At 52.2% G+C, this 19,302-nt stretch overlaps 1 protein-coding gene and 1 pseudogene across 2 annotated transcripts in view; both read right to left on the bottom strand.

Annotated features, from left to right (window-relative positions):
- The window catches only part of MROH7 (maestro heat like repeat family member 7), a gene marked incomplete at both ends in the record, with an annotated part of 32,036 nt that extends 23,983 nt beyond the window's left edge, over positions 1 to 8,053 (bottom strand). Inside the window, 5 exons of the mRNA XM_079776089.1 lie at positions 1,605 to 1,734; positions 2,018 to 2,097; positions 3,017 to 3,100; positions 5,693 to 5,766; positions 6,829 to 8,053. Of these exons, the coding sequence (XP_079632215.1) occupies positions 1,605 to 1,734; positions 2,018 to 2,097; positions 3,017 to 3,100; positions 5,693 to 5,766; positions 6,829 to 8,053 (1,593 nt within the window). The remainder of the gene's footprint in view (positions 1 to 1,604; positions 1,735 to 2,017; positions 2,098 to 3,016; positions 3,101 to 5,692; positions 5,767 to 6,828) is intronic.
- A 10,612-nt stretch (positions 8,054 to 18,665) lies between these two features.
- Positions 18,666 to 18,960, bottom strand: LOC307102559 (putative monooxygenase p33MONOX; annotated as a pseudogene). The gene has a single exon. The product of its transcript is annotated as a putative monooxygenase p33MONOX (transcript).
- Between the last annotated feature and the right edge of the window lie 342 nt (positions 18,961 to 19,302).

Here is a 19,302-nt window from a genome sequence, read left to right as displayed (position 1 = left end):
TGAGACTAACTTGATGTATGATATTGCACACATTCCTTCCCCTCCATGGGTTACAGTTTCCTTATCAACAAATTGATCATTATTATCCATCCACTTCTTACCTTAAAGGGGGAGAAAGCAGAAACCCAACATTTACTGAGAATCTACTATAGGCCAGGTAAGCAATGAGGAGTGGGTGGAAAAATGCTCCAGAGCTGTAAGAGCTAGATAAACTTTATCATTGTCTCTGATCCTTCTTTTAATTGCTATTCCTAGACCTAAGTAGATTTTCCAAGTCGCCTCTTCAGGGGCCATCTCTACCCTGCCCAGGCCTCTGTCAGCTGCACCACAGCCCTGGAATGGTTTTAGTAAGTGCGTGCATTATACATGCACAAGGCTGAGCAGTGGATTCGAGCCATGCTGGGAAGGCCCTCTCTCCCCTGTTTTCCCTTGTCCTGCCAAGTCACTGTGTCTGTCTCTCATGTTGTCATTGTTCATGGTTACAACGAAGCCACCAAGCAAACCTCACTCGCCAACTTCCTCCTCCTTCCCTCTCATCTGCAACCTATCACTGTGCAGTGCTGACCTCTGCTGGCTGGGGCTGGTACTACAAGGAGACTGCTCTCTTCCCCCCACCCCCCACCCCCCACCCCCTACACACACACACACACACACACACACACACACACACACACATCTTAAACCCAGAGCCCTCCTACTGCCACCTGGTCTGGCTCCCACAGCTCTCTTGCCTTGCTTCCCCGCACTCTAGCCTGGCCCTCCGGGCTCCAGCCACACTGCCTCAGTGTCACCCTTGCAGACACCATGTTCTCTCTGTCCTCAGGCCTCTGCCTGGTGTGCCAGCCCCATTCCCTTTGTCTAATTAACTCTTCTTTAACCTCAGCTCCAGCACCATGACCCCTGACCCACATCTAGGCCAGGTTCCCCCATTCTGGACTCTTATAGCACCAAGTATTTCTTGCTTGCAACATTTGCTGGTACTGTAATTTTGCATTAATTGTAAGATTCCCTGATCATGTCTATCTCCCCCCTGCCCTTGCCCCTACTGAATCTCACCCCTGCACTTCAGGAGTAGGCCCTCGGTTAATATTAGATGGACGAAAGGATGAAGGAATGTGCCTTACCCTGAGCTGAAACGCCTTCCCCTTAACTTCCCCCACTGACCCTACGTCCTACCCTGAGGGTCACCTCTGCCCACGCCTCCTAGGACAGCCCTGCAGAGGCGTAAAGAGCTCGTGGGGATGAGCTCCTGGAGGTTCTACTTCTCCAGGCCTCAGCCCAACCTTTCTTCGTCGTGGCCCAGTCCTCAGCCCTCCTCCTCTCAACCCTGGCCGCCTCCTCTGGCCAGGCCAGCGTCTGCCCACATCCCTCTCATAGGGCAGGGCAGGGCCGGGCCCAGAGTGGACAGAACACTCCAGAGGAGGGGTTGATCCCTATTCCAAAGATTCATTCATTCACCAAACATCCCTCTCAGGCCGAGAGAGGGTCAGCAAACTGCCCAAGGCCCCGCCGCTTGAGCAGGAGGTGGACATCCTCATCACCTGGAACGTGCCTCACTCCGAGGGCCTGGGCAGCCCAGGACCTGGTGGGAGGGCCCTGCTCACCTGTATGCTCTCAGCCTTGGCCTCATCCTTCTCCTGCATGGCCTGCACCGAGGGCAGGGAGAACACGCTCCGCACGCACGTGTTCACCAGCTCGGACCGCTCCCGAACACCCAGGGCCGGCTGGGTGTGGCTGGTGAAGAGACAGAGAGCAAAGGCGTGGAGTGGGGGCGGGGGGGGGGGGGACCCTGTGGCCGGAGGCTGGGGCTAGGAAGGCAGGGCTGGGATGATGGAGGTGTAGGGGTGGCCCTGAGATTCAGACCCACAAAGGGTGAGATGAGGTGGGGAGGAGGGACTGGGCAAGGGGAGAGAAGAAGACATGGGAGTGGGGTTGGGGCACAGCAGAGAGGCCCCAAAAGAGAGAGGCAGAGCCCATGGGAAGAAGGGCATGGGGGTTGGGAAGGGGGTGTGGACACCTCAGCTGCGTCAGGGTCTCCATGGCCTGCTGGCGGATGGAGCTGGAGAGGGAATCCAGCGGCTCCTCCTGGATCTGCCTCTGGACCGGGGACCACAGTTGGGCCGTTGAGGGGGGCAGGCCGCTGCAGACCACAGGGCTGCGGCCACCCTCCTTACCGGGAGCGGGCGGCAGAGCCTCTCGCCTGGGCAGAACTCCCCGCCTCCACTCCCTTAGGCCTCCCGTGAGGGGAGCCTGCTCACTGCCCTGCGCGCGCAGTTCAATGCCACCAAAACCACCCGCGCTCTAACCAGCTGCACCCAGAAATCCACTTAGCCACACGCATGGGGGCTCAGCAAGAACTGTTTCCGAAGCCTCATGGTGGGGAGGTGTATTTAAATCATGGACTGGCCCAAAGCAAAAACATAGCGAAGGGCTCCTGAAAGAAATCCCGTTGAATTCCTTTGGAGATGGTCTAATGACGTCTCACTTTTGATCTAGTACCTGCACACAGTAGGTGCGCAATTGATGCTAGTTAAACGAAGGTACCAAGGGCAAGGGTGTTTTCTCTCTTTAAGGGGCCCAAAGCTAAATGCAATTTTGGAAACCTCCGTGGTTATCCCCACCCTGTCCGTTCTGTGGATAACTGAGAAGTGATTGTATTTTGCAAAACGACAAGGAAATTCCCTCCCCACCAGGAGGAATTGCTGGCATTAAATAATAACTGCTCCCGGGCGTATAATGCTTCCAGGGAACTAACCATTGGCTTGTGTCCTCCCAACAAGCAGTGACGCAGGTGTGATCAGGATGAGAAGAGGGAGGCTCAGAGGAGGGGAATGACTTGCCTGAGCTCCCTCTACACAGGCAGAGGGTAGCGAGAGGTGCAGCTGGGACTCAAGCCCAAGTTCCTGCCTCCCCATCTGTCCTCTCACCACCTCAGCCCCCATCTCATCAGCGGGTGGACTCGGGACTTCCGCTCCCTCCCCACCCCAATGCCACAGATAGGATGCGGCTCCCACACCATCATCTTCTTCATCATGGTCTTCTTCTCTCCTTCACCTTCCGGCACATCCTGGCTCTTCTGGAGGGTGACGGCATTCTCGACCTCGGGGGCAGCAGAGGGCAAAGCCACAGGGTGAGAGCCACACTGAACCCGGCTTCCAGGGGCTGTCCCCACACCTGCATCAGCTGCCCACCACCTGCAGGCATGCCGGCCGCTCCTCCCCAGCTGCCAGCCCCCAGCATCACTCCAGGGAAATGAGACAAGACAGGGGGAACCTCTGGGGGGCAGGGTGAGATTTGAGAAGGTGACAGCAAGAGGGTGTGGATAATCCTTGAAGAACAGCATTTGGGGGAGGACAGATATGAGGAACTGCTAAACTCTCCCCAGTCAACTGGGGGGACAGAAAGGGCCCAGCTGGGGGGACAGAAAGGGTCCCAATATCTCAAGCTGAAATCTCACCATGAGTAATACCTCTTTTTATAAAACATGCTTTTATTTATTTCAGAGAGAGAGTGAGAGAAACATCTGTGAGAGAGAAACATTCATCAACTGCCTCCTGCATGCCCCCTACTGGAGCCTGCAACCCGGGCATGTGCCCTGACCAGGAACTCGTTGCATTAGATGATGCTCAACCAACGGAGCCACACAGGGGCAGTAAGACCTCTTAAGGGCCTCTGCTATCTACCTTCTTAAGGGCAAGTCCTAGTCAGATTAAGGTATTCTGCTACCTGAGAGAGGGAATACATTAACCAATGCCAGGTAAACTATTCATTCTCCTTATCTTAAAGCAGAAGAAAGAAAACATGAAATAAAATAACTTCATATAATAAAGAAAGCAAAACAAAGTAATCAGATGGACAGTGTGGTAGGTTAAAGATACCACAAGTTCTTTCCCACTCCTACCAACAGGACAGATGGCCCTTGAATCTGGGTTCATCTCACCACTTGTTTGGACCAACAGAATGCTATGGAGGTGATGCTATGCAGTTCCTGGCCTAATCTTTAAAGGAACTGGCAACTCTTCCCCTCTGGAACCCAGCTGCCATGGAATGATGACACCACGTGGAGAGAGACACTGGAATATGGAGTCATTTTGGATGCCCCCACCCCGCCCCCCAGTGATCTCAGTCTACACCATGCAGGGCAGAAGAACCACCTGCTAAGCCCAGTCAAATTTTAGAATCATGAGAAATTGGGCCCTTTCCATCCTTACTTCCCCAGTTTTGGGGTGGTTTGTTTTATAGAGGTTGATAACTTCAACTGCAAAAGTGATGGGAGAGAGATGGCTCATTCAGAATGAACGGTCAGGGAAGGCCTCTCAGAGGAGATAACATTTAAGCTGATTCCTGAATGACAAGAAAGAGATAGCCATTTGCAGAACTAGAAGGAGGGTTTACCTTGTCTCCCCAAACTAGAATGTCACTTCACTGTTGAGTCTCTGGTGCCTGAAACAGTGCCTAGCACATAGTAGGGACTCAGTTAAATGTGTTGAGTGGTTGCAGTAATAAACCCTTTCTGTGCAGGGACTGTAATACTAGAGGCCTGGTGCACAGATTTGTGCACTGGTGGGGTCCCTTGGCCTGGCCTGCGGGGATTGGGTCCAAACCGGCTCTCTGACATCCCCTGAGTGGCCCCAGATTGCAAGAGGGCAGTTCTTGGGTGACACACCCTGGAATCAGGCTCTCTCCTCTCTGGTTCCAGGTGCGTCACCCGAGAAACACAGCTGCCAAGTCACTGCAGCTCCACAGCTCCTGTGTTGAGCGTCTGCCCCCTGGTGGTCAGTGCACGTCATAGCTACCAGTCGGACAGTCAGCTGGTCGGACTGTTGGTTAGGCTTTTAGATAGATAAATAGATATATAGACCTCACTTTGGCTTTATTATGCCTATCTTGTAGGTAGAAGAACCTTCCTGGCAGAAGTAACAACAAATGCAAAGGCCCTGTAGTAAGAATGGGTTTGGCATGGGTGAGAAACAGAAGAAGGTAGTGTGGCCAGAGCAAGGTGAACAACTGGGAGAGTATCCTGGGATAAGGACAGATGCTCCCCAAATGCAAGACCTGTTCTTAGTCCTGTCACCACCTCCCCACCCCCACCCTCACCCTGCATTGCCTCAGAGACGGGAGCTGGCCTCGAAGCTGCCTGGGGGCAGGCCTCCCTCCTGGGAGTCCTGGCCTGGATGGATCCCCAACCTCCGGACTGTCCATCAACCAGTCTTGCCCACACTCTGTGTGTCATACTCATGCCCACCAGCCTGTCCAGTCTGCCCCACTGGCCCTCACCAAGTGCTGCAGACACTGGCTTTCTCTGGCCTCCCGAGGTCTGCTACATGGCCAAGACCTGGGTCCGGCCTGTGTCCGGCCTTTCTATCTCCGTTAGAGACCCTCTCACAATTCATTCAGTTGCTTAGAAATCCTACTGAGCACCTATGGTGCGCCAGGCAGTGCCCTGGGAAAACAGATGTGAAGAAGACAGACAGACATCCCCGATTCACAGGGGGAACGTTACAGTGGGAGAGACTAACAGGAAAGAAAATGGAGAAGCAAAGCACACTATGTGTCAGATGGTGATGAGCACCATGGAGAAAAGAGGAGCCGGGGGAGAAACGGGGCATGTCGGGGCTGGGGCTGGAGAGTGGGGGCTGGGGAGGAAAGGGGCATCCCAGGAAGTCCACTGCTGGTTGGGCAGGAAGCATACCAGAGTCATTTTGTTGCCATCCGCTCTCTTCCCTGGTACGTTCACCAGGCATGAGGTCTCTTCATCAAAGGCTCCTGCATGTCATAGTTTCAATAGAAGAGAAGGGGGTAGAAAGATACAGTATACCTAGGGTGCCATAGTCCCATCTCTCCTCCCCAGCTGGGCTTCTCCGATCCCAACTCCCCCAGCAGCCAGACTGAGCTCCCTTCCCTAAAACCCGTCGGTGGCACCTCATTTCACTGAGCATCCTTGTCAGGGCCCTGCCAGGTCAGCCTCCCCTCCCCATCTGGTCCCTGCCCCTCTGCTCTCCCCTCACTCACCATGCTCTGGCCACATTGGCCACAGGCTTCCAGGCCCAGACACACTTCCTCCCCACGGCCTTTGCGCAGGCATCTTCCTCTGCCTGGGCCAATCCACTGCCACGCCCCCTCACCCAGGTCTCGTGCCTGCCCTTCACGTCTAAGCTTGCTTGTGGCTTCTCAAAGAGGCTTCCCTTAACCTTCAGGCTAACAGGGGACCCAGTGTGATCCTCTTGTGCGTCATCGTACTCTCTCTTTTCAACCGTTATCACATTTTATAATTAAAATGATACCTGCTGTTTTGTCAGCCCCAGATTTCCTCCTCTTTCTCTTGGGGACAGAATTCCTGCCTTCCCTGTGGGTTACCCATTCCATGAAGCTAGGTGAAGCGGAATTTTCAAGCCCCACCCATCACCCCTCTTCACATAGGGGTGGGTGTGCAACCCAAGCGTGGCCAATAGAGTCCCGTGCCCTCAGCCACAGTGGTTTGTCCAAGGATGGGCTCCTGGGTGAGCAGGGCAACAGAGCTCTTTATTTAAGAGAGTGTATCTCTCTCCTTCTGATGAGGCTGGAACTTCAGGGCCATCTTGGCTACCAGAGGCTGCTGGAAGATGGAGCCACTAGGGAAACGCAGAGATACCCCAAAAGCCTGTCCCAAGTCACCCAACAAGCGGAGGCTGAGCACCGGGTCCCCTGGGCATAATGAATATGTTGCATGTTACCCACTGAATGCTGTCCCCTTCCTCTCTCTCTCCCCCCTCCCCGCCCCACAAGTCTGAATACAAGGTTCTCCCGGGACAGTGCCCTCTCTCGGGCTGTCGCCCTGGCCATACTCACGCTCAGGGGCGCTGTGGAAAGCTGCGGTGCCCTTGTCTGCGATGTTGCAGGTGGGGAACACCAGCGGGAACCGGCTCATCTCGGCGTTGGCCATCTCGCTCCAGCTCTGACTTTCCTCCAGGGGCACGGTGTGGACGGTGTTGTCCTCGGAATCATCCTGCTGGCTGCTCAGGGTCAGGGTGGACGTGTCACTAAAGATGAGGCTAGAGCTCAGGCTCAGGGTCTCCTTGGAGCCCATGATCAGGGTCATGCACGAGGCTGGAGAAAGGGCCGAGTTGGGTCTGAGGGTGCTGGAGCGCAGGCTGATATCATCCTGGAAGCCAGGAATCAGGGTCAAGCAGGAGGCCTGGGTGACGGTCATGTTCAAATCAGACCTGGAATTGCTATTTAAAGCCACGTTGATGTTTGCCTTGGAACTCGTGTTCCAGGCGGCACCAAAGGCTCCTTTTGAAACAGACCCAGCGATGTCCTGAGAGACCAAAGCAATGGTCTCGTTGGTGCTGGGGCTTAGGTTCCCACAGGAACCGGGAGCCCCTTTCAGGTCCAGCTTGGAGACGGTTCTGGAGCCCACGCTGAGCCGGTGATTGGAGTTGGACTCCAAGGAGCCTGAGGCAGGGATAAGGAGCGCTTTGGAGCATGGCCGGGAGAGGCAGTGGCCCAGCACGAGGGCTTCCCTTGAAAAGGTCCTTAAAAATGGATCGGATTCAGACCTGGAAGGATTGGAGTTATTCTGACCCAACTCAAAAGACTTGCTTGAGTGGGGCTGGAGGGCCTCCTCAGAATTCAGCCCAGAGTGGTTGTCCGAGCTCGGACCCTGGGCCTCGGCGGAGTCAGGGCTCAGAACGAGCTGCGAGGCTGGACGTAGGGCCCCCTGTGAGCTAGGCCTCGAGCTGTGATTCAGCTCCAGGCCCAGGGCCTCGCCGGAGGGGGAAGTGGTGGTCTGGAGAGCGGCTGGAGCCACGGCCCCGCTCTCATCAGGTCTGGGGGTGTTCTCAGACACGAGGCCAGGGGCCTCCTCGGAGACAGGACTCAGAATTGGATGAAGGTCTGGAACAAGAGCCAAGCCAGGACTCGGGGGTGGATTCAAGGCAGGGACGAGGTCTGTGTCTGGGTTTGGCCCAGGGATGGTGCCAGAGCCTAAACCGGGGCCCCCAGTGGAGTTGAAGCTGGGTGTCTTCTTTGGGTCTTCACCGAGGACCAGACTAGCCCTCTGACTCAGAGCCATGCCTTTCTAGACGTCTGTCAATGCCACTGCCCCCTTCTCTCCGACAGCTGACTCTTGGGCTCCCTGCAGTGTTCCTGAGAGAGAGAGAAGGCGAATTCAGCCAGGCCTCACCTGTTACAATCTTCCCAAGGACCCCCACTCTCTTTAAAATGAGGCCCCTGTGTCACTTACAAGGCTCTCCATGCCCATGCCCAGCCCACCTGCCCAGCCCCATCCTACACGACAAAATATTCCATGCACTTTATTCCAATGACTCAATTAGTGGTCTAGCCCCTGCCAGACATGAACTTCACGTGGGCAAGAACTGTGCAAATCTTAGTCCCTGGGGCACCCCCAGCACCTAGCACTGTGCCAAGGACACGGTCGGAAGTCCACAAACACAGACAGAGGAGGAACTCTCCCGCCTGAGGGTAGAAAAAGGGGAGGAGGAGCCGCCTTATTGGTCACACTACTTCCAGCCGACCCCCAACTTGCTAAAACTACTCTGCAAATGGCTGTGGCCCGAGGTCCCCAAAGCAGCCTTGGCAGAGCTGCCCACGCCCCCTAAAAGTGTGCCTGTTCCGAGTGGGGCAGGCTACAGAGAAGAGACCCTGAGATCATCGTCAAAAGCACGGCCTTGCCTCAGGCCAGCAGGCTGACTGCTGGGCCACCTCCCTAATCCCCCCGCCCTACTCCAGCCCCTCCCCGAGACCACAGCTCACCTGCATGCATGGTGTTCTTAGGCAGGAGTGGGCCCCTGGGAGGAGACACAGAAGGAGGTCAAGTCAGGTGAAGAGTGGCTTTTTCAGTACTTACTGAGCAAAGCCTACAGGGCAGGCAGACACACACACACAGAGTCCCAGAAGTTAGACATTATTGCTGCGTTATACACTTGAAGTGGCGGTCAAGGAGAGGAGGGTCACCCACCCCAATGACCCTCAGGGCAGCCAAGACCGTCTGTTTATGCCACCCGTCTGCCTACCCCCCATCGCTTCCCATTGTCTTCAGGACAGCATCCTCAATCCAACTCCCTTTTCACCCTTCTTGCCCATCCATACTCCCTGCCCCACTCCTTTCCACCATCCCTCAACCCCTTTAGTTTTTCCAAGGAGTCAGGCTCCTGGGTTAAGTCTGGGCCTTCTAACATTGGGCACCCCTTTCTCCAGCCTCCTTCCCTGGCTGGCACCCACAGCTTCACCACCTCAGATTTCAGCTCAAATGGTAAAAGCCTTCCAGGCCCCCCAGACAAGTGAGGTCCACTTGTGAGTTCCCAAGGCATCTGGTCCCCTTCCCCCTTCTCGGCACACGGGATCTGGCTCCCCAACTAGACAGTAAGATCCCTAAGAGTCTGGCACACCGTGAATGTTTAATAAATAAGCTTGTTGTTTCATCTTTTTATCTCTTCTTCATTCGCCCACCCATTCTTTCCCTAGCTGATTTGATCACTTATTTATTAATTCATGCACTCACTTACTAAATCATTTGATCCACAAACTTTGCTGTGCATCTTTATAACTTGGCTTTGGAAAGGCCATAGATTTGGAGTCATGCTGTCCCAGGTTCAAATCCCAACTCATCCTCTTACTAATATTAGCGAACTTGGGTAATAAGAGACTTTTCCCCTCTAACCCCCTCTTCCCTGTCTCTAATAGGAGCAGAAAGCCTGCTACCTGGGGCCTTTGCACACAGCCCACCGAAGGCCTTCTATAAATGGTTGCTGTGTTCTATTCCTCCCTGCCAGGCACTGGGGCAGAGAGGAGGAAGCGGTTGTGCAGCGGGGAAAGTGAGGCAGAGCACAGTGGGAGCTGCCTCCATTCCCAGCAAGCAGCTCGCGCACAGCCTTGCATCCTGCCTCGGAAGCGGGAAAGGCTCACTCACCATCGGCACCGGAAGCAATTTTACCCTGAAGCTGATTCGGTTTAAAATGCCAGGGCTCCTTGCTTGCAGTCCCTTTACAAAGCAACTGTACTTAATTTTGCGTTCACAATTTTGTCTTCTTTAACTTAAAGAGGAGCCTCAAAATTATAAAAAAAAAAACTTTAGGCTCCAAAAAGCCCTGGATCTTCCCTTGATCTCCCCTTCCACCTGTGTATACACACACCCACACCCACCATGGTTATTAAAGAGAGGCATTTTCAACCTAGAAAAAATAGGAGTCAGAGCCAGCCTGAAGCAGTGAGTAAGGTGTTGGAAAGCCTCGCTGGTGCGGGCTGTGGAAGAGAGTGACCTGTACCCCTCTGACTCAGCAGATGCACAATATCAGGTCACTGGGCGGAAAACTGCAGGTCTCAGCCCTGGCTGACTCTCCCTCTTCCATGAGAAAAGAGCAGATCTCCCCCCACACACACACACACACTTTCTCCTATTCCTGCAACCCTCCTCCATCCTGCAATGACTTCAGAGCTGCCTGACAATTACTGAGGCAGCCCACATTTGCCCTCCATTAAAGGGCCATTGCATGCCCTGACAGGTGTGGCTCAGCTGGTTGGAGTGTCGTCCTGTGTACCAGAAGGTGGCAGGTTCAGGAGGCAACCATAATCAATTGATCTCTCTCTCTCTCTTTCTCTCTCTCTCTCTCTCTCTCTCTCTCTCTCTCTCTCTCTCCCCCCCCCCCCCCCCCTCTCTCTCTCTCTCATCAATTAAAAAGGCCCAACCAGTGTGGTTCAGTTGGTTGAGCATGGTCCCCTGCACCAAAAGGTCACTAGTTCGATTCCTGGTCAGGGCACATGCCAGGGTTTCTGGTTCAATCTCCAGTAGGGGGCATGCAGGAGGCAGCTGATGGATGATGTTTCTCTCTCATCGATGTTTCTATCTCTCTCACCCTCTCCTTTTCTCTCTCTAAAAATCAATAAAAACATTTTAAAAGATTTTTTTAAGGCCATTGTGTATTGAAGAGTGATGTTTCTTGAGGGACTTAGGTGGGCCCATCCAGGGGAGCTAAAGGAACTCACTACTATCTTGACAGCCACATGCTACCTTTCGGCCTTTGCTCCAAAGCTGGAGCCGCAAACAGGGAGGGCAGAGGACGGCCATAAAACAGCTAGTCCTGTCCACGACTGGAGAATCATTGACTGATTCCCATCGTGTCTTCCCCACCTCAGTGAGCCCTGCCAGCCCCTTGCTGGTGCCCTCAGGAGGAGGCACTCTCAGTGGGTCTTCCAGTTCCTCGCTGAGAACACGATTATGAGATGTATGGGCCCAGAATGTTAGGCACTCATGTGAGAATGTGTACACACACGCATGCCAGTGCACACATACATCTGGCATTAGGACACCTCAGATCTAGACGATCTAAACCAGAACGTGCCATCTTTCCCCAAATTGGATCCTTCTATTCTCTTCCATTGAAAGAAACTGGCACCACTATCCAAGCCAAAAACAGTATCATCCTTGACAGCTCTCTCCCTCACTTGCTGCTTTCAATTTAGCCAAGCTCTGCTCATTCTGGCTCCAGAAAAGCTCCTAAATATCTTCCCATGTAGAAAGAAAGAAAGAAAGAAAGAAAGAAAGAAAGAAAGAAAGAAAGAAAGGAAGGAAGGAAGGAAGGAAGGAAGGAAGGAAGGAAGGAAAGAAAGAAAGAAAGAAAGAAAGAAAGAAAGGAAGGAAGGAAGGAAGGAAGGAAGGAAGGAAGGAAGGAAGGAAGGAAGGAAAGAAAGAAAGAAAGAAAGAAAGAAAGAAAGAAAGAAAGAAAGAAAGGAAGAAAGAAAGGAAGAAAGAAAGAAAGGTGATAAATGATAAAAGATGATAGATGATAGATAGATAGATAGATAGATAGATAGATAGATAGATAGACAATTGATAAATGATAGATGACAAATAGATGATAGATGATAGTAGATAGATAGATAGACAGACAGTTGATAAGTGATAGATGACAGATAGATAGATAGACAGACAGATGATAAATGACAGATAGATGATAGATGACCTATAGATAGATCTAATCTTCCCATGTCTCTATCAGACCCCAGTGAAGCCCCCATTGCCTCGGAGCTGGTTTTGGAATTGCCCTCTCCCCTCTTGACAATGGTCCCAAATTGAGCCACAAAGATCTTCCTTTAAAATTTCATTCAACACAAACTGGTAGTTACAAAATAGTCATGGGATGTAAAGTAAAGCCTAAGAAAGGTAGTTAATAATATTGCGATAACTATGTATGGTGCTTCCGGGTCATCTGCCTTCTTTCCCCCAGTCTATGATACTCCCTTCCTGGTCGTCTCGCTCTCTTCTTCTTCACCTGCCTCCAATTCCCACCCACCACGCTCTCAGAACTTGAAAGTCTAAACTGTCTCCATGAGCCTTGAGCTGCTGATGGAAAGTTCAATGTGTTACCTCCACCTGGGGCATCCACATGGCAACAGAAAATTTAGCTGTAAGCCAAAGGTATGAAGTTCTAACTGTGGAATTACAGCCAGAGAGAGAGGTCTACCCAGGGGGTGGGGTCTAGGTGGTAACCCTTGGACTGTGAAGGCCCCCACCCCGGGGACTCTGGTCCCAGAGCCACCTCTCAGCTTACCTAGGCTCCCCGAGCCCAGGCCGGTGTTACAGTCTTTGTGAGGTCACCAGGACTCAGGAGTTCCCAGCCAATAGGGCCCCGGCACTGCAGGGAGAAGCAGTTAGGTGTTCTTCTGAGACAGGCTGTGAGCCAGGCAAGTGGAATAGGGAAACAGACATAGTTAAAGGGCCAAGCGTTTTACAACCATCTAGTAAATCACAAAATCCTATCTTTCCTAACCAAGGACACTTAAGAGTAAATGGTTTACACCTCTCCTCCCAACCAGAGGATAAATAGCTTAAAGTACTCAGGGAGATAGATAGCAGATATCCAATTAGTGCCATTTCTGCCAACCACACCCAAGGACAAGGGAATAAATCTCATTTTGCCCCATCAGCATAAAGCTGATGAATATTCTATTGAGATCAGCCCCTAAGATCTCCTCTATTATATATGTACTAGTGACCTGGTGCACGGATTCGTGCACATTGAAAGGGAATTAATTAGAAGGTGGCCCGACTGTCTCACCCAGTTTTGTCCCACAGCCAACCTCCGGCCACACCTGGGGTGGCACCATTGCTCAAAATGCTTCTGCAGAGTAAGTGGGATCTCTCTGGCAGGTGGGGTCCCTCGGCCTGGCCTGTGGGGATGGGGCCGAAACCGACTCTCCAACTTCCCCCGAGGGGTCCCAGAGTTCAAGAGGGCACTGTGCAAAGTTGCTGTCATACAGGGTGTGGAATGCAAATGCAAGTGTGCAGTAAACCAGATTCGGGGCCAACAGTGCCCCAGCAACAACATAACCCACGGCTGAAGGTGGAATCGTGCAGCCCCTCAAGGGATCGGGCTCCCTCCTCTCTGTTTTCAGGGTGCATCACCTGAGAACCACTGCTGCCAAGTCACTGCAGCTTGGCAGCTCCAGCGTTGAGCGTCTTCCCCCTGGTGGTCAGTGTGTGTCATAGCGACCAGTCAGATAGTCAGACACTTAGCATATTAGCCTTTTATATATATGTAGACTGAGGCCTGGTGCACGGATTAGTGCACCAGTGGGATCCCTCAGCCTGGCCTGCACCCTCTCACAATCGGGGACCCCTCTGGGATGTCAGACTGCTGATTTCGGCCCGATCCCCGCAAACCAAGCCGAGGAACCCCACTGGTGCATGAATCCATGCATCAGGCCTCTAGTATACATCTAAGATCTTTGGTTAATCTCTTCCCACCCTCCCCTCTCCCCCCTTCCCTCTGAGATTCATCAGTCTGTTTCATGTTTCCATGCCTGTGGTTTCTTCTTCTGCATTGAGCATCTGCCCCCTGGTGGTCAGTGTGCATCATAGCTACCGGATGGTCAGCCGGTTGGCAGGTCACTTAGGCTTTTATATGTATAGACTAGGGTCCCAGTGCACAAATGCGTGCACCTTGAAAGAAACTGTGGGTCACAAGGCTGTAAGGTCTTGGCCCATCCTCCGTGCCCCCGCCCGGCCCCTCCCGCTGTGGTCCCAGTCCCCTGTCTGCCAGCAGCCCCACTCCCGCTGCCGCCGCCTCTGCTCCCATGCACTGATGGCGCCAGCTCCGCTGGAGCAATTGGGGTCAGCGCCAGCAGCAGGTGCAAGCAGGGCCGGCACCGTCAGCAAGTGTGAGCAGCGGCTGCTGCCCTGATCGCCCCTCAGGAGCAGGGGGAGGTGGAGAAGCCCTCAGGAGCAATCAGGGCCAGCAGCCACCGCTCACACCCATTGATGGTGCCAAGTGGTCGGTACTGGGGCCGGGCACTGGCAGCAGGTGTGAGCAGGGTCGGCACTGGAAGTGGGTGCGAGCGGCGGCATTGGCGCTGGCAGCGGGTACGAGCAGGGCCGGCTCGGGCAGCAGGTGCGAGCGCCGGGTGGGACTGCAGTGCACAGGAGCAAAGAATTTTCAGTAACCACCAGAGGCTTGCCCCAATGACAGTGACCAGTGCCCCACCTTGGTCTGGCACCCCAGCTCACCTGCTCCACCATCCTGCCACAGCCAACGCCCGCCGTGTTCTGCACACACCCCCTGATGGTCAGTGCACATCATAGCGACCGGTTGTTCAGTTGCTCCGCCATTTGGTCTATTGGCATATTAGCCTTTTATTATATAGGATATAATAGATTTCAGAGAGGAAGGGAGAGAAAGAGAGAAATAGAAACATCAATGATAAGAATCATTGATTGGCTACCTCCTGCACGCCCCCTACTGGGGATCAAGCCCACAACCCGGGCATGTGCCCTTGACCAGAATCAAACACGGGACCCTTCAGTCCGTAGGCCTACGCTCTATCCACTAAGCCAAACCAGCTAGGGCAGTGGTCAGCAAACTCATTAGTCAACAGACCCAAATATCAACAGCACAACGATTGAAATTTCTTTTGAGAGCCAAATTTTTTAACTTAAACTTCTTCTAACGCCACTTCTTCAAAATAGAATCGCCCAGGCCGTGGTATTTTGTGGAAGAGCCACACTCGAGGGGCCAAAGAGCCGCATGTGGCTCTCGAGCCGCAGTTTGCCGACCACGGAGCTAGGGCAACTCCCAGCTTAAAACCCTCAAGTTCTCACTTCAGCAGCACATATACTAAAATTGGAACGATACAGAGATTAGCAAGGATGACACACAAATTTGTAAAATTTTCCATACTTAAAAAAAATAAAAAAAACTCAAGAGGAAGGATCCAGCACGCTCTCCCCCCAGGACACACCTGCACCTTCTGGGCCCCCTGTTCTTGCCCTCAGGCATGTTGCCTTTTTCTCTCCCTCTCCTAGCTTCAAGGGTCCTTCTTTTGCTTCTGTAACTTGTTTCCTGAGTCCATTTCTTCTGTGGCTCCCTTCTACCTCTGTAACTTTCTAAATAAACTCTTTCTTATCATTTGAGTTCCTGGCTCTGAATCTTTCTTTGCAGAACTCACGAACCAAGCTCCATTGGTTGCAGGCTCAAACCCCGGGCCCCAGTCAGGGTGCCTGCAGGAGGCAACCAATTGATGTGTCTATCTCTCTCTCCCTCTTACTCTCCTTTCCTCTCTGAAGTCAATAAAAATATATTTTTAAAAAAAGAACTGAGACCCTAGCTGGTTTAGCTCAGTGGATAGAGCGTCGGCTTGCAGACTGAAGGGTCCCGGGTTCAATTCTGGTCAAGGGCACATGCCTGGGTGGCAGGCTCCATCCCCAGGAGGCGGTGTTCAGGATGCAGCTGATCAATGATTCCCTCTCATCACTGATGTTTCTATCTCTATCTCCCTCTCCCTTCCTCTCTGAAATCAATAAATATATATATATATTTTTAAAAAGAACCGAGGTACAGTTTCACCACCAACATCACTGGTTACACTTCCAAAGAAGGATCTATCTCCAGACCCTCCACCACTGCCTGGAAATGGACTTCACTCAAATGAAGACAGAATTCCTTGGCCTGTGCCAAAGCCTCTCCACAAAAGCCCCGCTGACTTTATGCCTCTGTTTGCCTGGGTCTCTGGAACATGAGGGTTTGGGGTGCAGGTACCTGAGCTGGAGTCCCATGCACAGTGTGGTGAGGGCAAAGAGCTTCCCAACCAGGGAGTCTGTGAGGAGGTAACAGACCCACAGAGGGAAAGGACTGGCCCAAAGTCAAAAGCTAGGACACTGCTGGGGTGCCTTACCTCCCTCCTCCTCCACCCTGCTTCCCCGAACCCTGCACTGGTAAAGGTGGAGCAGGAAGGGAATGAGGGCGGGCCGGGAGACTCAGAAGTGAAACCTAGATTTCATGATAAGGATGAGCAATAACTAAGCTAATTAAGATTACCTATGACTAGATAATCTTAGGAAAACGTCACTGGGGCCCTGGCCAGTGTGGCTCAGTGATTGGAGCACCCACCAGAGCAATGAAGTCACATGGTTGAGTCCCTGTCAAGGTCACAAACCTGGGTTGCAGGTTCAATCCCAGGCCCTGGTTGGGAGCCAGGGTAAGTGCAGGAGACAACCAATTGATGTGTCTCTCTCACATTGATGTTTCTCTCTCTCCCCTCTCCCCTCCTTCCATTCTTTCTAAAAATTCAATGGAAAAAAACATCCTCGGGTGAGGATTAACAACAACAACAAAAATGTCACTGGCACCACCCAAAACAATAATGTAATTGTCCACTAAGTTTTATTCCCAGTCACCCAGTCATGACATCTCAGGGTAGTCTGGGTACGTCATGTAAAATTCTGAGCTCTTCAGCCCAGAAATCCACTTAGCCACACGAAGTCCCCACCACTGGGCACCTCAGCGTTTGACAGGTTAGATGTAAGAAATGTCCGAACCTGTAGAAAAAGGTTATAAGAGTTTACCTGAGCCCAACATGGTGACATACGCTGGGGAGCAAGATCTCAAATGCTCCAGAGAATAACAGTTCACAGTTTCTCTTATGAATTTGAAATTAAGGAGAGAATGTAAGGAAGATTGGGGAAGGCAAGGTAGGACTGGATTACAGGATAGTTAAGTTTATTTGTTCTCTCTCTCTCTTTTTTTTTTAAGAAAGTAGTAAGGAATTTTATTGTCAAAACAAGTAAGAGATATGAGCATAACAGAAGACACAAATAAATTAATTGTTCTCATCCTTCGAGACTCAGGGCCTCTCTGTGGAAGGCCCAGCCCAGCTCCCTATGCAGACACAACCCCTCCAAAGCAAGCACAGCAGGGTTGAGAGTGTGAGGACAAGGACCGAACATGCCCACGGCCAGGAGGAATGAACAGGTGCTTTATCTGAGTCCTGTCCCCAGTAAGCGCTGTGTTTATGCAGGTATGAGGCTCATTTTGGGGGAAATGGTTGCCTCTAGAGCATTTTTTTTCATCCTCCCACATGGCTCTTAGGAAAAGTTTCCGGTCCTGGTGACCCTTGTTTCACATGAAAGTCTGGACTAGAATCCATGTATAGTTACCACCATCTTTATTTTCAAAAAGCTTCACATCCATTTATCTGTACCAAAGCAGTAGGCCGAATTATCTCCCTGAGAAACTTGTCCACCAAATTGGAGTTAATCTCACTTTACATGCAGCAAAAGATAGGCCAGACTTGTGTTTGTGGACACGTGAAAGGGAAGCCCTGCCCAGCAGAACTGCCCCGGAGGCACCACAGTAAGAACTGCCTCTTGCCCAGCCAGCGTGGCCTGGTGGTTGAGGTTTGATTCCCAATCAGGGCACATACCTAGGATTGTGGGCTCGATCCCCCATGTGGGACGTGCAGGAGGCAGCCAGTCAATGATTCTCTCATCATTGATGTTTCTATTCTCTCTCTCCCTCTCCCTTCCTCTCTGAAATCAATAAAAATATGTTTTTTTAAAAAGAACCAGCTCTGCCCAACAGCCATAGCCAGGGCTCCGGCCTCCACGCAGGAGAAGGGTCCCTGCCAAGCGTGGCTTTCTTCACGCCCAGATCTCAAGCAGATTGTAGGTCCCCGCACCAACAAGGCTGGAGCGCACAGCACCAGCCGCCGAGAAGGCCAGAGACTAGTCAGTGAGCACCTCTGCTCCCCGACTGGTCCATGCCCTCGCTGACCCTGGTAAAGGAATCAAGAAGCCTAGGTTTGGGGGAGGGGGAGGAAGCCTTGGTTTGGGAGCAACATAAACATTGTCTACCTCACAAGCAATGATCAAGTTCTTGTCTAGGCTAAATAATGCAAAAATTGGTGAGGAGGCCCCCCCAAACATCACTGCTGAGAGTATGTAGTCTAAATTAAAGCAATACACAATGGCTTCTTCCACACAAGGACAAGCCTTGCACTAATGTTTCTCAAAAAACAACTATGGTCCTAGCCGATTTGGCTCAGTGGATAGAGCATCGGCCTGCGGACTGAAGGGTCCCGGGTTCGATTCCCGGTCAAGGGCATGTACCTTGGTTGTGGGCACATCCCCAGTAGGGGGTGTGCAGGAGGCAGCTGATCGATGCTTCTCTCTCATCGATGTTTCTAACTCTCTATCCCTCTCCCTTCCTCTCTGTAAAAAATCAATAAAATATATATATATTTTTAAAAACAACCAACTATGCCTCCAGTTCTAGGTAGCCCCAGGTTAAGAGGTTGAAAAACAACAAACCCAAACCATTCCCAGGTCAGAGCCAGCGTAATAAAGGAAGTGGGTGCAAGACACCCTCTATTCAGTGTCATTGGAAGAGAAAGCTCTAGAAGCCGGTGGGTGTGAGCACATTGAAGCCATGGGGTTTGAGATCATGGGTCCATGGCGGTTGTTTCTTCCCTTCCGTCACTGGGAGGTCCGTCGTGGGCGGCGTGAAGGTTGCTGGATCTTGGGCCATCGGGCGGCCTGCATGCGCTTCAGTTCCATTGGAGAGGCTTCTGGGCTCCTCGGTAGGGCTGGGTGGCAAAGCCTCCAGAATCAGACTTGTGGAGGGATTTTGGTCCAAAGAGGCTCCATTTATCTGCCGAGTGTCTGTCTTTATGGCCGCTTCCGGAATCCATGGTGCTAAGATTTGGGCCAGTAAGGCTGTGGAAGAGCCAGAAGAGAACCGGCCTGCCACTGGGGATCGAGCCTGAAACCCAGGCATGTGCCCTGACCGGAACCGAACCTGGGACCCTTCAGTCCGCAGGCCGGTGCTCTAGCCACTGAGCCAAACCAGCCAAGGCTCACAGTATCTAGTTTCCCCACCAGACAAAAAGGTCCCTTCCTCTCTGAAATCAATAAAAATGTACTTTAATAAATATAAATTTAAAACCATGATACTTCCTTTTCCCCATTTTTCTGAATTTTCCCATATTTTTTGTACCACTTTTATAAGGGGAAAAGATGAGGAGCTTTTATTT

The sequence above is a fragment of the Cnephaeus nilssonii genome, assembly GCF_951640355.1.
Source record: "Cnephaeus nilssonii genome assembly, chromosome: 7".
Lineage (NCBI taxonomy): Eukaryota > Metazoa > Chordata > Mammalia > Chiroptera > Vespertilionidae > Cnephaeus > Cnephaeus nilssonii.
Note: the sequence above shows the minus strand (reverse complement) of the source record. Positions and strands in the feature narration are given on the sequence as shown.